Here is a 15,621-nt window from a genome sequence, read left to right as displayed (position 1 = left end):
GCATCTTTCATTGATTCTAATAGGTTTGGGATCAAGCCTTCATGGAGATGAAAAAACCCATGGGCCTTGTAACAGTGAACCTAAATTAGGTACAGTAGAGACAATTAAAACTCTCCTGCTAGCTGCTTTAACATTGATTTAATCTTCATCGGCATAGTATGCAAAAGACCCAGAAGAGATGGTCTGTAATTAGCCTCTCCATCAATTCCTCCTTATTGCAGCAATGCAGCACACTTTCACTCAGTCCCACAAAACCCAACAGGGGGCCTGCCTTGAATGACCCCAGGGCTACCTCAAATCAAAGGCACGAACCGCACACTTGAGTGGATAAATGCACATGAAAGCGGTGACTCAGTGGCGTGTAAGAAGGCTGAACAATGTCTGAAGGGCCCACCAGCTGTCCTACCATTTCTGAACCCAGGGCAGGTGGAGAGTTCCACATTATCAGCTGTGGCTCCGGTAACGGATGGACAGGTTCTACATACAGAGGAGCCCAAATAGGTTCTAGGGGCACACTGCAACCTGAAACCAAGGTGAGAGGCAGCAAGCTCAGGGGACTGTCAAGCTGAGTGACAGCTACATGATGCAGTCCACATAGCTACTTAAGGATGGATAGCTCTAGGGCTTCCCAAGGGCTTGAACGCCTCCCCCAACCAGTGAGACATTAACAGCAGTGCCACATTAAAACCAAGCAGTTTGTATTTGCCTATCCACCCATTGATCATGTAGCAATTTTACATCCAAGTAAAAAAAAGCAACAACAAAAAAAAAGGGTTACCTTTTTCCAACCCATATATAGATACAGGGTTGCAGCTTTCACACACATTTAATGGTAGCTTTCCTCTGTGCACACAGGCAAATGACAGACACTCTTTTTTTCGGTTATAGGAAAACAGTATTTTGCATTGAATTTAACAGGTCAGAGCAATTACCTCAATAACATGCCTGGCTTGTCTTGCAGACTAGCATGATTTCTCCTTTTGAACTTCTTTCTCTTCTCTTCTCTTCTCTTCACCCATTTTTGCTTTCTATAATAAGCAGCATGTCTGCACTTGCCTTGTTATTATGGAAAATCACCTCCTTTCACACCGACAGTGGGTAGTGCAACAACAAAAAACATATGAAGGATGTAGGCTTCTTCACCATCATTTTGTCTTACCTAACTCTGTGTCACCTAGCCTGGACTCCTGCACAAGCATTCACAGAATATAATCATGAAATTGTTCCATCTGGAAAAGATCTTTCATATCATCCCGTCCAATCATTTTCTGACTCTACCAAGTCTAAGTTATAAACCCGTCCCTTTGCACCACACATCTATGCACCTTTTAAACACCTCCTGAGATGTGGACTCAACCACCTCCCTGGGCACACTATTTCAGTGTTTGATAATTTTTTTCAGTAAAAACATTTCTTCTAAAATCCAATCTAAATCTCTCCTGATACAAGTTGAGACAATTTTCTCTCATCCTATCACTTGATACCAGAAACAAGACACCAACACCCACCTCACTACAACCTCATTCAATATAGTGATAAGGTCTTCCTCAGACTTCTTTTTTCCAGACTGAACAGCAGCAGCTCTCTCAGCCACTTCTCATAAGACCTGTTCTGTAGACCCTTCACAGCTTTGACGCCCTTCTCTGGACACACCCCACACCCCAAACCTCAACATCTTTCTTATACTGAGGGGTGCAAAACTGAACACAGTTACCCAAGGTGTGGCCTCAACAATTCTGAGTACAGGGAGATGATAATTTTCCTGGTTCTGCTTGTCGCACTACTCATGGCACAGGCCAGGATGCTGTTGGCTTTCTTGGTCAACTGGACACATGGTGGTTCATGTTCAGGTGGTTGTCAACCAGCACATCAGGGTCTGTTTATGCTGGACAGCTTTCCATACACTCTTCCCCAAGACTGTAGCGCTGCATGGGGTTGCTGTGACCCAAGTGTAAGACCTCACACTCAGCCTTGCTAAATCTCATACCCCAAAAGGAGAGAATTGGGGTGCTTGTCTCACTTCGCCCTGGTCTGGAGTGGAAGCAATCACCAACTGGCTGGAAGGAACAGACTGTACAAAACCTCCAGAGGAGAACATAATCCATGCTGAAGAAGCTCCTCCTTATGCTGATCTCTCTGCTCAGGAAAAGAACTATGCTTTCTTCACAGATGGTTCCTGTCATCTCACTGAATCATAGAATCAGTCAGGGTTGGAAGGGACCACAAGGATCATCTAGTACCAGCTCCCCCGCCATGGGCAGGGACACCTTACCCAAGATCAGGCTGGCCAGAGCCCCATCCACCCTGGCCTTTAACACATCCAGGGACGGGGCCTCAACCACCTCCCTGGGCAACCCATTCCAGGGTCTCACTACTCAGATGCTGAAGAACTTCCTCCTCACATCCAGCCTGAACCTACCCATCTCTACCTTTGCTCCATACCACCTAGTCCTGTCACTCCCTGATACCCTAAAAAGTCCTTCCCCAGCTTTTTTGTAGGCCCCTTTCAGATACTGAAAGGCCACAATAATGGCATCTTGGAACCTCCTCTTCTCCTGACTGAACAGCCCCAACTCTGTATGTTCTCATAGCAGAGGTGCTCCAGCCCTCTGATCATCCAGTGGGCCTTTCCTGGACATGCCCCAGCATCTCCACATCCCTCTTGTAATAGGGGCTCCAGAACCGGATGCAGTACTCCAGGTGGGGTCTCACCAGAGGAGAGAATCACCTTCTTCAACCTGCTGGCCACACTTCTCCTGATGCAGCCCAGGATCTAGTTGGCTTTCCAGGCTGCAAGTGCACACTGCTGGCTCATGCTGAGCTTCTTGTTCACCAGCACCATCAAGTCCCTTTCCTCAGGGCAGCTCTCTAGCCACTCACTGCCCAGCCTGAGCCATTCATCCCTCTAGGGCTTTGTCCCGTGATACTTTGGCCAGCAGATCCTTGAAGAGATCAAAATCTGCACACCTAAAGTCTAGGGTTGTAAGCTTAGAATAAGTCCTCCTGTTTGCCCTGAGGATCTTAAATTCAACTGCTTCATGGTCACTGCAGCCAAGGCTGTCCCAGAGCCTAACATTCATCACAAGCCTTTCCCTGTTGGTGAGGACAAGGGCCAGTGCTACACTTTTCTTGTTGGTTTCTCTACCATTTGGAAGAGGAAGTTGTCATCTATGCAATCCAGGAACATCCTGGATTGCTTCTGCCTTGCTGTGTTGTCCCTCCAGCAGAGGTCGGTGTGATTGAAAACCCTCTTGAGGACCAGGACCTGTGACCTGAAAGCCACTTCTATTTGCCTGTGAAGGGCCTCATCTGCTTGGTTCTGCTGGTCAGGTGGCCTGTAGCAGACCCCAACAGTAATGCCACCCTCCCCTGTCTTCCCTTCAATTTTAACCGACACACTCTCAATCAGCTCAGCATCCTTCCCCAGGTGGAGCTCCACTGATTCTAGCTGGTCACTGATATAGAGGGCAATGCTTTCTCCTCTTCTTTCCTGCCTGTCCTTCCTAAAGAGCTTGTACCCATCTATCCCTACATTCCAGTCATGGGAATCACCCCACCAAGTTTCAGTAATAGCCACTATGTCATGGCATCCCAGCAGCACAGTGGCCCTTACTTCATCCCTGTTTGTTGCCCAAGCTCTGTGCATTTGCACTGAGGCACTTCAGCTGGGCTGGCCCTGTCGTCCCCTTGTGCCAAGTCACAGTATCACACAGTATCACAGAATCATCAGGATTGGAAGAGACCTCACAGATCATCAAGTCTAACCCTTTACCACAGAGCTCAAGGCTAGACCATGGCACCAAGTGCCACGTCCAACCTTGCCTTGAACAGCTCCAGGGACGGCGACTCCACCACCTCCCCGGGCAGCCCATTCCAGTGTCCAGTGACTCTCTCAGAGAACTTTCTCCTCACCTCGAGCCAAAATTTCCCCTGGCACAGCCTAAGGCTGTGTCCTCTCGTTCTGGTGCTGGCCACCTGAGAGAAGAGAGCAACCTCCTCCTGGCCACAACCACCCCTCAGGTAGTTGCAGACAGCAATAAGGTCACCCCTGAGCCTCCTCTTCTCCAGGCTAAACAATCCCAGCTCCCTCAGCCTCTCCTCGTAGGGCTTGTGCTCGAGGCCTCTCACCAGCCTCGTCGCCCTTCTCTGGACATGCTCAAGCATCTCAATGTCCCTTTTAAACTGGGGGGCTCAGAACTGAACACAGTACTCAAGGTGTGGTCTAACCAGTGCAGAGTACAGGGGCAGAATGACCTCCCTGCTCCTGCTGACCACACCATTCCTGATGCAGGCCAGGATGCCACCTGGGCACACTGCTGGCTCATGTTCAGGTGGGTATCGATCAACACCCCCAGATCCCTCTCTGTCTGCTCTCCAGCCACTCCGACCCCAGCCTGTATCTCTGCATGGGGTAGTTGTGGCCAAAGTGCAGCACCCTGCACTTGGAGCTATTGAATGCCATCCCATTGCACTCTGCCCATCTGTCCAGGTGGTCAAGGTCCTGCTGCAGTGGTCAAGGTCCCGCTGCAGAGCCCTTCTGCCCTCCAACCCAGCCACATCTGCCCCCACCTTAGTGTCATCTGCAAACCTGCTGATGACTGACTCGATGCCCTCATCCACATCATCTATGAAGATGTTAAAGAGGATGGGGCCCAGCACTGATCCCTGAGGGACACCGCTAGTGACTGGCCGCCAGCTGGATGTGGCACCATTCACCACCACTCTCTGGGCTCAGCTCTCCAGCCAGTTCCTAACCCAGCACAGAGTGTTGCCATCCAAGCCGCAGGCTGACAGCTTAGCCAGCAGTTTGTTTTGGGGGACAGTGTCAAAGGCCTTGCTGAAGTCCAGATAGAACACATCCACAGGCCTCCCCACATCCACCGAGCGGGTCACCTGATCATAGAAGGAGATCAGGTTGGAGAGGCAGGATCTGCCCTTCCTAAACCCATGCTGGCTGGACCTGAGCCCTTGGCCATCCCTCAGGTGTGCTCTTATCACCCCCAAGATAACCTGCTGCATCAGTTTCCCTGGCACTGAGGTCAGGCTGATGGGTCTGTAGTTCCCAGGTTCCTCCCTCCGACCCTTCTTGTGAATGGGGACCACGTTGGCCATTTTCCAGTCTCCTGGCACCTCTCCGGTGAGCCAGGACTGCTGGAAAATGATGGAGAGTGGCTTGGCCAGCTCAGCTGCCAGCTCTCTCAGCACCCTGGGATGGATCCCATCTGGTCCCATGGACTTGTGGGTGTCCCCTTGACTTCCTCAGATTGTCCTGCTGCATCATCCCTGGCTTGCTTCAGGGCAGGAGGTTGAGGGCCCTCATTGGCTCTGCATCCCTCTGCCTCCAGTCAGTTGCCCCACTGTTTGTCATCAGCCAGCAGGAGACTATTAACCCCTTCCCCATTCAAATGTAGTTTAAAGGCCTATCAATGAGCCCTGCCAACTCCTGCCCCAAGGATCCTTCTCCCCCTCTGGGACAAGGGCATCCCATTAGTTGTTTGTAGCTCTGGCACCTTGTAAACCAATCTGTGGTTTAGAATCCAAACCCCTGTTGATGGCTCCAGGGCTGGAGATATGGTTTCTGTGGATGACTATCTATAACTCTCTAATCTACCTAACCCCTTCTTCCCCTAACCTCCTTGTCATCTTTTTTTGATATCTGACCTCAGATCTCCAGATTTATCATGTGAGATATATGTGGGTTGATCTGGTTATTTTTGAAGGGAGAGAAAGAGGAAGGGGGTTTGGGTTGGGAGCCCTCCTGGGGACTTTCATTATTTCTGGAAGGGGTATTGTGTTTCTGTGTTACTTTTAACCTGTATATAACTGTATACATTTATGTACATATGCTTGTATATTGTGTTAAGCTGTAACTATAGCTTCATTCTTAATGTCCAGCTCGGCTGAGGCTAGTCTGGGTGATTCCATAAAAGTGTGGAGGGTGGGTTAATACCCAAACCGCCAGAGCTTCTTCAAACACACTGCAGGAAAAAACTAACACTAGAGGCAATGTAAGCCCACTGCTGAATGAGATGGGTACCCTGGTGACACAGGATACAAAGAAGGTAGAGTTACTAAATGCTTTCTTTGCCTTCATCTATGCTGCTGGAGACTGTCCTCAGGAGCCCCAAAGCCATGAAGTGCCAGAGGAAGACATGACAAAGGAGAAGTTTTCCTTGGTTGACAAAGACTGAGTTAAGGAACAGTTAAATAATCTGGGCATTCATAAATCCATGGGTCCTGAAGGCGTGTACCCGTGAGTGCTGAGGGAGCTGGCACAGGTCATTGCCAGACCACTCTCCACTATCTTTGGTAAGTCATGGTGGATAGAAGAGGTGCCTGGAGAATGAAGGAAGGCAGACATCACTCCAATCTTCAGAAAGGTTAAGAAGGATGACCCAGGTAACTATAGAGCAGTCACCTTCATTCCCAGAGAGGTAAAACAACAACTTATCCTTGGTGCTGTCCTGTGGCATATCAAGGACATGAGGGTCATTAGGAACAGTCAGCATCGTTTTACCAAAAGATAGTCATGTTTGACCAACCTGACAGTCTTTTATGAGGACATAACCAGGTGGATAGATGGTAGAGCAGTGATTGTGGTTCATCATCATTACAACAAAGCATTTGAAATCATCTCCCCTATCATCCTTGCCTAAACTGAGGCAGTGTGCTCTGAGTGATCAGGTAGTGAGGGGGATGTCAACTGGTTGAAGGAAAGAAGTCAGAGAGTTGTGGTCAATGGGATGGAGTCTAGTTGGAGGCCTGTATCTATCTAGCGGAGTCCCACAGGGGTCACTACTGGGGCCAGCTCTGTTCAACGTATTCATCAATGACCTGGATGAGAGCTGAGTGCACTGTCAGCAAGTTTGCTGATGACACCAAACTGTGTGGAGTGGCTGACACACCAGAAGGCAATGATCTGTCTTCTGTTCTTTAAAGAAGAGCTTTATATGCATACTGTAAGCCAATTGAACCTTGGCATCACCTCCAGGTCAGGAGAACCATAACTCTCGACAGCATTAACTTAATTTTGCAGAGAATGGCACCTATTTTGCAAGAGTTCATGGTGCAGTAGTCACTGGGGAGGCTTGTCTGCAGTGCCTGTTGCATTGGACAGCAGCTTCTTGCCATTTCTCCCTATCTCTAAGTCACCGTATTCAGTCAGGCAGAGAGAGGACAGGGAACTCTCCACATCTCCAGCTCTGTCTGCCTATTTGGTTTGTTCCAGGGAAAGCAAAGCATGATTCTAAGAGTCTACCACTCTCTCACATTCCCTATAGTCCTCAGCCTACTTATCTCCTCCCAAAGCTCCACCGCTACGCAGAGAAACTCCTCTACCTGGGCACGCCTCTCACAGGTGCGCTCACTGCTGCCATCTGACACTTCTGTAACAGTGGGGCACACCCTGCAGCCTGACATTTCAATGACAATGTGTTCCCACCAGAGCTCCACTTGGGAAGCTACAGCAGACCAGGTGAGTACAGGGCTTAGGGATGGCACAGTCTTCTGCTGAGTGAATACCATTACTGTGATGGTTTGGGTGTTACCTGCTCCCCCACTCTTATGAAATCACCCAGTCTAGACTCAGACGGCTGGAAAATTAAGAAATGAAACTTTATATTTACCACTTAGAACAGTATATACGCAGATATTTACACTATATACAGCTACATATAGAAATACACTAGTTAAAAGTGATACAGAAACACAACACCCCTCCCAGAAACAGAAGAGGGGCTTCCAGCCACCTTTCCACTTGCTTTCCACCCCTCTACTTTATCCCAGTTTGCCTTACGTGCAAGGCGAGTTGGGAGGCTCAAAAGCATAAGGATTAATTAACAGCTCAAGCAGAAAAAAAACAGGCTCCCAGAGACTCACACCGATTGTCTTATCTGTGTTTATGTTCTTGTTTTTATACATCTCAGCAAGCCTATGAGTGAAGTAGACATAACCATTGTTTCCTTTTCACAGCCTATAATCTAATTTCTCTCACTAAAATATTTCAGCTAGCCTTAAACTAGCACACCTACCATTAGGAGTCAGGGATCAGCAGGGTCACTGCAATCAAGCCTCTAACTTAGTTAAGATTTCACAGTACAGTATCACAGTATCACAGCCGCTTTACAAAAATATAACATTTTTTAGCAATGTAGCAACATATTATAAGCATTATATACATAAATCACTAATAAGATTGTCTTCCCTGGTAGAAAGACAACAGATATTTGACATCTTCCTCGTACTTACTGTTTCAGCTCTGGTTTGGGGCAAGCGTATGATGGAGAAAAGTAATGTTGTCTTTTCAGACTCTCACTTTTCAGAACAACTACTTCCTTTTGAACAGCATGTGAAGACTCCTAATCTGGTTTTATATAATGAATCTCACAATGTTCATCCAAATTTACTGAACTTTAAAAGCACTTCTAGGGGATGTATGTAGAGAGAAAAGCAAGCACATGACAGCTCACAGCTATCTTGTAATGGGAAAATCATCAAGTAATATTGAAATGTTCAGAAGACTGCATGCAGCATTTCCTTTATGTATGTTTGTTGGTGTGTATGCATGCCCATGTTTGGCACTTTACTGTACTCTTAAACGTATTTGACTACCTTATCATGCACAGACAATTGAAGAACCTATTACAGGGCAATCCTTCTAACTTACTATTAGCTAATTCACTGACAGGTGGAAGGGAAAATGCACTATCTGAAAAATTGTATTAGTCTCCTCCAGCCTAATTAATATTTGCAGTGTGGCATAGAAAATCACAAGGCAAATACCATGAATATTTTTCTAGCTTCTCAAGAAGCTTTTGCAAATTATACTGAGCATCAGGTTGCACCAATTACATCATTAGGCATAAATCAGCCAGCCTGCTTGTGTCTTATCAAGATAAACATCATCTATATTTACTCAAAAGATGGTAATTGCGATATATGAATATCTCCAGCCATACTAAACAAACACCACTATCCAGCAGATGAGGTCATTCAGCACTGGATAGCCAGAAAGGCCCCGTAACAGCCAGAGGCTGCAGCCAGACACACACTACCTTGACCAGACAGGAAACAGCCCCAGCTTGTCACACCACCACAGCTGGTAAATTCAGTTGAGAAGAAGCATAAATTAGCAGAGGCAGGATCTACAACTTCAGGTGTAAAATGCATTGCACGTTACTGGCTAGAACATTGATATGTGAGTATCAAACTATCTATACCATCAGATCAGAAACTAAGTTAACTGGGTTCTAACAACCTCCAAGCATTTACCTATAATCTTGTAGAATCCCCTTCATTTTATGCAATAGTAACTACTTTGAGTGCCTTGGTATCTCAGGCATCACAGCAATGTAGAAAATGACTGTTACAGCACAGGAAGCCTGCAACTGCAACAATGAACACACACCCTGCTCCCGAGGTGCATCTGATACCTGGACCACAAAGTCACTTTATTGTATCAAAGTGGGAAGCTCATATTTTTTGGTGCTGCTCTTTACAGTTTGACTAAGTTGAAGGCAATGTAAAAACAACCATCACTTAACTGTGTGTTATGAATTTTATTTTCTATATATGCTTAGATGATGTAGAGCACAGTAAAATTAACTGAAGCCTCAAGAATTTGCTGAATACTTTAGTGGATTACCCCCTCAAATAAAGCAGACATTAGTACACAATAGAGTGAGGTATTATAACTGTATCCTTTTCACAGAATCTCTAGCAATTTTGGCCATGATTTCTTCTACAGCAAGTTATCGCAAGCCACTGATTCCTTACAAAGTTAACAAGCAATAATACAAGTTAACCTGATGTTATTACGAGGCAATAATGTTGCCGTCAGTGCATATAACCACTGTATTTTATTCATTTTTCCCTCAGGCACAATACAAAGGAGTCTGATCACATTTTTCAGCCACTGTTCCACAATTAGACTATGCAAAAGGCACAAACAGCAAAACCATGTTATGATTCAGCTATTAATCTATATAGTGAAATAAAGACTTCCATTAAGACGCTCATTATTAAGGACACAAATTAGACAGAAATCAAGACTAGCAGAATACTAAAAACTACACTTCAGTTTTCTTTTGCCTTATCAGCATATGCCAATATAAATCAATTTAAATAAATCTTTCTCCTAAGAGAGGTTAAACAGTTACCAAGTTTTCCTGAACCAGAATTTGAAAGACATTATGATCAGTGACACAGTCAATCATGTGAAAACATTTTTTTGTGCTTCTCTTTTCAGTCCCTGTCTAGTAGCCCTTCCCTCATACTAGGTGAATTTTTTAAAAAGCACATTTCTCTCCACAGAAAGTGAGTACAAGGGCTTTTTGGAAGTACTCCCTTTTTACTTTGTTAATGCATGAAAAAACATTGAAGGTTTAGTATTTTTTCTAAATCTCTCCACCACTGCTGTACCACAAAGCACTTTGACACCATGCAACATGCACTGAAGAAGGAGCTACAGGACTTGGTAAATGAGACATGCAAACAGGTGAAGGAAATATTATTTGCCACAGATTTAAAAAACAGATACTCACTAACACAGAAGCCTTACAAAAGCTTGCTTTCAGATCTAAAACCGCTTAACTCAAAGCTCTGGTCTAAAGATGAACAACATAAACAGCAGTCATTAAGCACACTGGCACTGGTGCACTTAAGCACCAGTACTGTACCCATGACAGAAATGGTGCAACAATTTTCTAAATCTACAATCTGGATCATCTGAGTTCTCTGCTTCCATAGTTCTCATAACCAACATATTAATGAGAAGCTAGTACAATGGGTAAGTCCAGAATTACTTTCAAATCGTTCTTGATGTCCACCTTGGTGGCCAGTGGGGTGCTAAACAGATATCAGGCCCCTTGGCTCATAGTTGACAAGCTGCTGCATGTAGGCACCACATGGCAGACTCTTTTCAATGGAAGAAAAGAACTAAGTATAATGTGAAGCCTTCATAGTGCCTCTCTCTCTCTCTATGGCAGAAACTTAAAATGTACTAATACCAGCTTTAAGGAGAATGACCTTAGAGCAATTTAGCTCCAGGGAGAGGAGTATTCAATTCGCAGGGAGCATAGAACAAGAGAGAACCTATGCTCACTTGAGTGGGATGCCACTAATGTAAAATCTAAACACCTACCGCCTTTTTTTTTTCCCCTCTCAATTTCCACATGAGGATGTAGAGGGGGTGGGAGCTGGGATTTTCAAAATCAAAGGTCAGAAATCTATCAGTCACTGCGAATCAAATATAACTTTCTTCAAATATACTGTAAAACCACATAATCCCATGCTGATCCCATGTCTTTGCCAAGATCACAGCATTGGCTGCCAAGAACTCACCTCTTTCTTTGCTTAAAGGCCATTCTATCTTAGTGCTCACTTTAGCATTGGTACTAACCAGTTTCACATCTCATTTTATGTATTATATATTTATACAAATAAAACACCAACAGAGATCCTATAGCTGTTAAAATACAGCATCAACAGCTACTCACTTCAGATCCCTTCAAGACTTGAATTTTTTAGTCCTCCACCAACATAACTAGATCACAGGATCATGGGATGTTAGGGGTTGAAAGGGACCTCCAGAGATCATCAAGTGCAACCCCCGTGCCAGAGCAGGACCATATAATCTAGTGCAGGTGGCACATTAATGCATCCACATAGGCCTTGAAAGTCTCCAGAGAAGGAGAATCCACAGTCTCTCTGGAGAGCCTCTTCCAGTGCTTTATGACCCTCACAGTAAAGAATTTTTTCCTCATGTTGGAGTGGAACTTCCTGTGCTGTAGTTTACACCCATTGCCCCTTATCCTATCACAAGGCACAAATGAGAAGAGGCTATCCCTTCCTTGACATCCAGCTCTCATATATTTATAAACACTTATTAAATTCCCTCTCAGTCTTCTCCTCTCCAGACTAAACAGCCCCAGGTCTCTCAGCCTTTCAAGAGGATTACACATCATTTAGTTTCCACAAATCCATCCTTATAAGCAGCACTCATGAACACTGTCAGGTTTTAGTTTTGATAGCATTGTTCTTATTTCAAACACATGCAGACACACACATGTGCATTCATGCAGCATATCAACTGAATGCAAGTATCAAGCACACAGCTTCTTGTTTGCAGCTGGAGAAAGTTTCTTAAAAAGAAATAGCATTTCATGGAACCATTGGAAAGGAGTAAGGAAGAGATGCAGTACATTCTGAGGCACAATGTTTCACAGGTGCAATGCACAGATACACATCTTCCAGTTTTGACATCTTGTATACCAATTCTACTGAAATGAAACCATGCATTGAATAGATGCATGCCAGTCAGCACTAGCAGACTCATCTGCTAGTGCTGCCAGTTTACGAAGGACATTGAGATGCTTGAGTGTGACCAGAGAAGGGCGACGAGGCTGGTGAGAGGCCCTGAGCACAAGCCCTACGAGGAGAGGCTGAGGGAGATGGGATTGTTTAGCCTGGAGAAGAGGAGGCTCAGGGGAGACCTTATTGTTGTCTACAACTACCTGAGGGGTGGTTGAGGCCAGGGGGAGGTTGCTCTCTTCTCTCAGGTGGCCAGTGCCAGAACGAGAGGACACAGCCTCAAGCTACATCAGGGGAAATTTAGGCTTGAGGTGAGAAGAAAGTTCTTCACTGAGAGAGTCACTGGACACTGGAATGGGCTGCCCGGGGAGGTGGTGAAGTTGCTGTCCCTAGAGCTGTTCAAGGCAAGATTGGACGTGGCACTTGGTGCCATGGTCTAGCCTTGAGCTCTGTGGTAAAGCGTTGGACTTGATGATCTGTGAGGTCTCTTCCAATCTTGATGATACTTCCAACCTTGATGGGCAGAGGCCAATGGGATGAGATTTCACAAGGCCAAGTGCAGGGTTCTGCACTTTGGACACAACAACCCCAAGCAGCGCTATAGGCTGGGGACTGAGTGGCTGGAGAGCAGCCAGGAGGAAAGGGACCTGGGGGTACTGATAGATAGTAAGCTGAAGATGAGCCAGCAGTGTGCCCAGGTGGCCAAAAGAGCCAATGGCATCCTGGCCTGGATCAGGAACAGTGTGGCCAGTAGGACAAGGGAGGTTATTCTTCCCCTGTACTCAGCACTGGTCAGGCCACACCTTGAGTACTGTGTCCAGCTCTGGGCCCTCAATTCAAGAGAGATGTTGAGGTGCTGGAACATGTCCAGAGAAGGGCAACAAAGCTGGTGAGGGGCCTGGAGCACAAATCCTATGAGGAGAGGTTGAAGGAGCTGGGCCTGTTTAGCCTGGAGAAGAGGAGGCTCAGGGGTGATCTTATTACTGTCTACAACTACCTGAAGGGGCATTGTAGCCAAGTGGGGGGTGGCCTCTTCTCCCAGGCAACCAGCAATAGAACAAGGGGACACAGTCTCAAGTTGTGCCAGGGTAGGTATAGGCTGGATATTAGGAAGAAGTTCTTCACAGAGAGAGTGATTTCCCATTGGAATGGGCTGCCCAGGGAGGTGGTGGAGGCACCGTCCCTGGGGGTCCTCAAGAAAAGACTGGATGAGGCACTTAGTGCCATGGTCTAGTTGATTGGTTAGGGCTGGGTGATAGGTTGGACTGGATGATCTTGGAGGTTTCTTCCAACCTGGTTGATTCTATGATTCTATACTGTGATACTGTGATCTCCAACACCTTCCCCCAGCAGAGTGTGCAGGAGAAGCCACTATCCACCTGAGGCATTCTTTCATGAACCACAGCTTCATTTTACTTCACATACACCTGCAGCTTCAAGGGCACACGGCTAGCTCCCAACAGATCCCTAAATCCCAGTGGCCCTAAAAGTGTCTACAGTGAACTCAAAATAATAAAAGCAAATTGTAATTTGATGAAAATTAGTGCTTGGAGGAATTATCTCAAAGCTTCTATCTTCTGTCTATGTCCCCCAAATCCACAAAAAACATTGAAGGATTTAAGATAGCAAGTAATCTGGGATGAAGAAAGAAAAAAAGCACAAAAAAGCTGCATTTGTATGACTACTGTGTTGAACATCACTACTCAGTATGTTGAAATATAAGTTTGCTGCTGAATCTTAATGCCTGCTGCCAAGAATGTATTACAAATCATGCCTTTTGAATATTTTGGCAAGCTAAGCTGTCCTCTGATTTCAAACTGACAAAGTGGTAATTGTGAGAAAACTACATTGTATGTGAGAGTAAAACATTTAAATGACTAAAATTTTGCTTAGCACATTACAACATGTTCTATTTCATTAATATATTTAAATGATATTATAATGGACTAGGAAATGATAATGAAGTTACAGTGATAATAGCACAGTGGAAAGTCATCTACAAGCATCAAGAGATTTGTACGGAAACAGTCTCAACACACAGTCTCACTTTTGTAACAAATACAATAAGGAATTTGTTTAGATCAGCACCAGTACAAATTACTACCTACCTCTTGGGACAGGAAGGGAATGACTTGTGCACATATAGCATTCAGCCTCTTGACAATTTCTGCCTGTAAGTGACAGAAAGAAAAATAGTTAAATTATATATATTCTTAGATGCAACTCCACCTATGAACACAAAAGACATATATATGTTCAGGATTTTTTCATCTCTAGTCATCCTCTGGCCAAGACAGATTACTAAAATTACAAAAGTATTAATACAGTTCACTAATTCAACACTACCTAGAAATTTAGTAATTGCAGACTAGAAAGGTTTCCACAGAAAACACTTTTTAAAACTGACACGAAGAAAAGTTCATTCTGATTATGCCATCAAAAGCATTTAAAGAAAAAGAATCTTCAGGAGAACCAAAAAAAGAAGAAAAGATACATATGATACTGTGTATTGAATTATTTTTTTTCCTAAGAGGAAAAAAGAAGGATCATTTCAAATCACAGCAATGCCATTGTACATGAAGGGAGCAAATAAACTATTTAATTCTATATTAACATCACATATTATAAGAACACTAGTAATGCAATACAAAACTTCACTGGTAATCATTCTATCATGTATTTTAGAAAGGGGTATTGCAGTCTTTCGTCATATTTACACTGTTATCAAACCCAAGGTTAATAGTAGTTACTTTCATGCAGCAATTTGGATCAGAAATTAAGTAACATAAAATGTTCTACTTCCATACTGAAGATTAGATCTTTCTCTGTGTATTGAAGAGACAGAGGAGATTTGGAAATGTAACACAAGAATTACAGCTCCAAAAGCAGAATATTTAAAGCCAAAGCCACATGGACTCTTGCAACAAATAATAACTTTCTTATCAAAAATTATCGCCAGGATCAGCTCCTCATTATAGTGCAAGGCAGAATGCTCTTCCTTTTGCAAAGTTGCTAACTGTATGATGAAGATATATGAATTTCTATACTTTAGGCTTCCTTCTTTTAACAGCAACCATTCTGGCCTTATTGCTACACTGTCTCTTAAGCTGTTAACACTTAGAAAAGAATCTATAGAAAAGAACAGCTCAGAGCTAGCTGTTAAAAGTGTCAGGACCACATAAAAGATGAATCTAGGTTGTACAGCTACATAACCAGAGGATATGGTACACTAGAAGTAATGGCACATGTGGAACTAACTCTGCCCCCTTGTGCACACTGTGATACACTTAAGTTAATACATGCTACTTTGCC

At 44.6% G+C, this 15,621-nt stretch overlaps 1 protein-coding gene across 4 annotated transcripts in view; it reads right to left on the bottom strand.

Moving 5' to 3' along the window:
• Nucleotides 1-15,621, bottom strand: part of LOC135173699 (transducin-like enhancer protein 4) — a 137,355-nt gene that overhangs the window by 88,556 nt on the left and 33,178 nt on the right. For all 4 annotated transcript variants that reach the window (XM_064140801.1, XM_064140802.1, XM_064140803.1 and 1 more), the window contains one exon: nucleotides 14,418-14,480. In XM_064140801.1, the coding sequence (XP_063996871.1) occupies nucleotides 14,418-14,480 (63 nt within the window). The remainder of the gene's footprint in view (nucleotides 1-14,417; nucleotides 14,481-15,621) is intronic.

Source organism: Pogoniulus pusillus, chromosome Z (genome assembly GCF_015220805.1).
Source record: "Pogoniulus pusillus isolate bPogPus1 chromosome Z, bPogPus1.pri, whole genome shotgun sequence".
Lineage (NCBI taxonomy): Eukaryota > Metazoa > Chordata > Aves > Piciformes > Lybiidae > Pogoniulus > Pogoniulus pusillus.
This window is presented reverse-complemented; position numbering and strand designations above follow the sequence as displayed.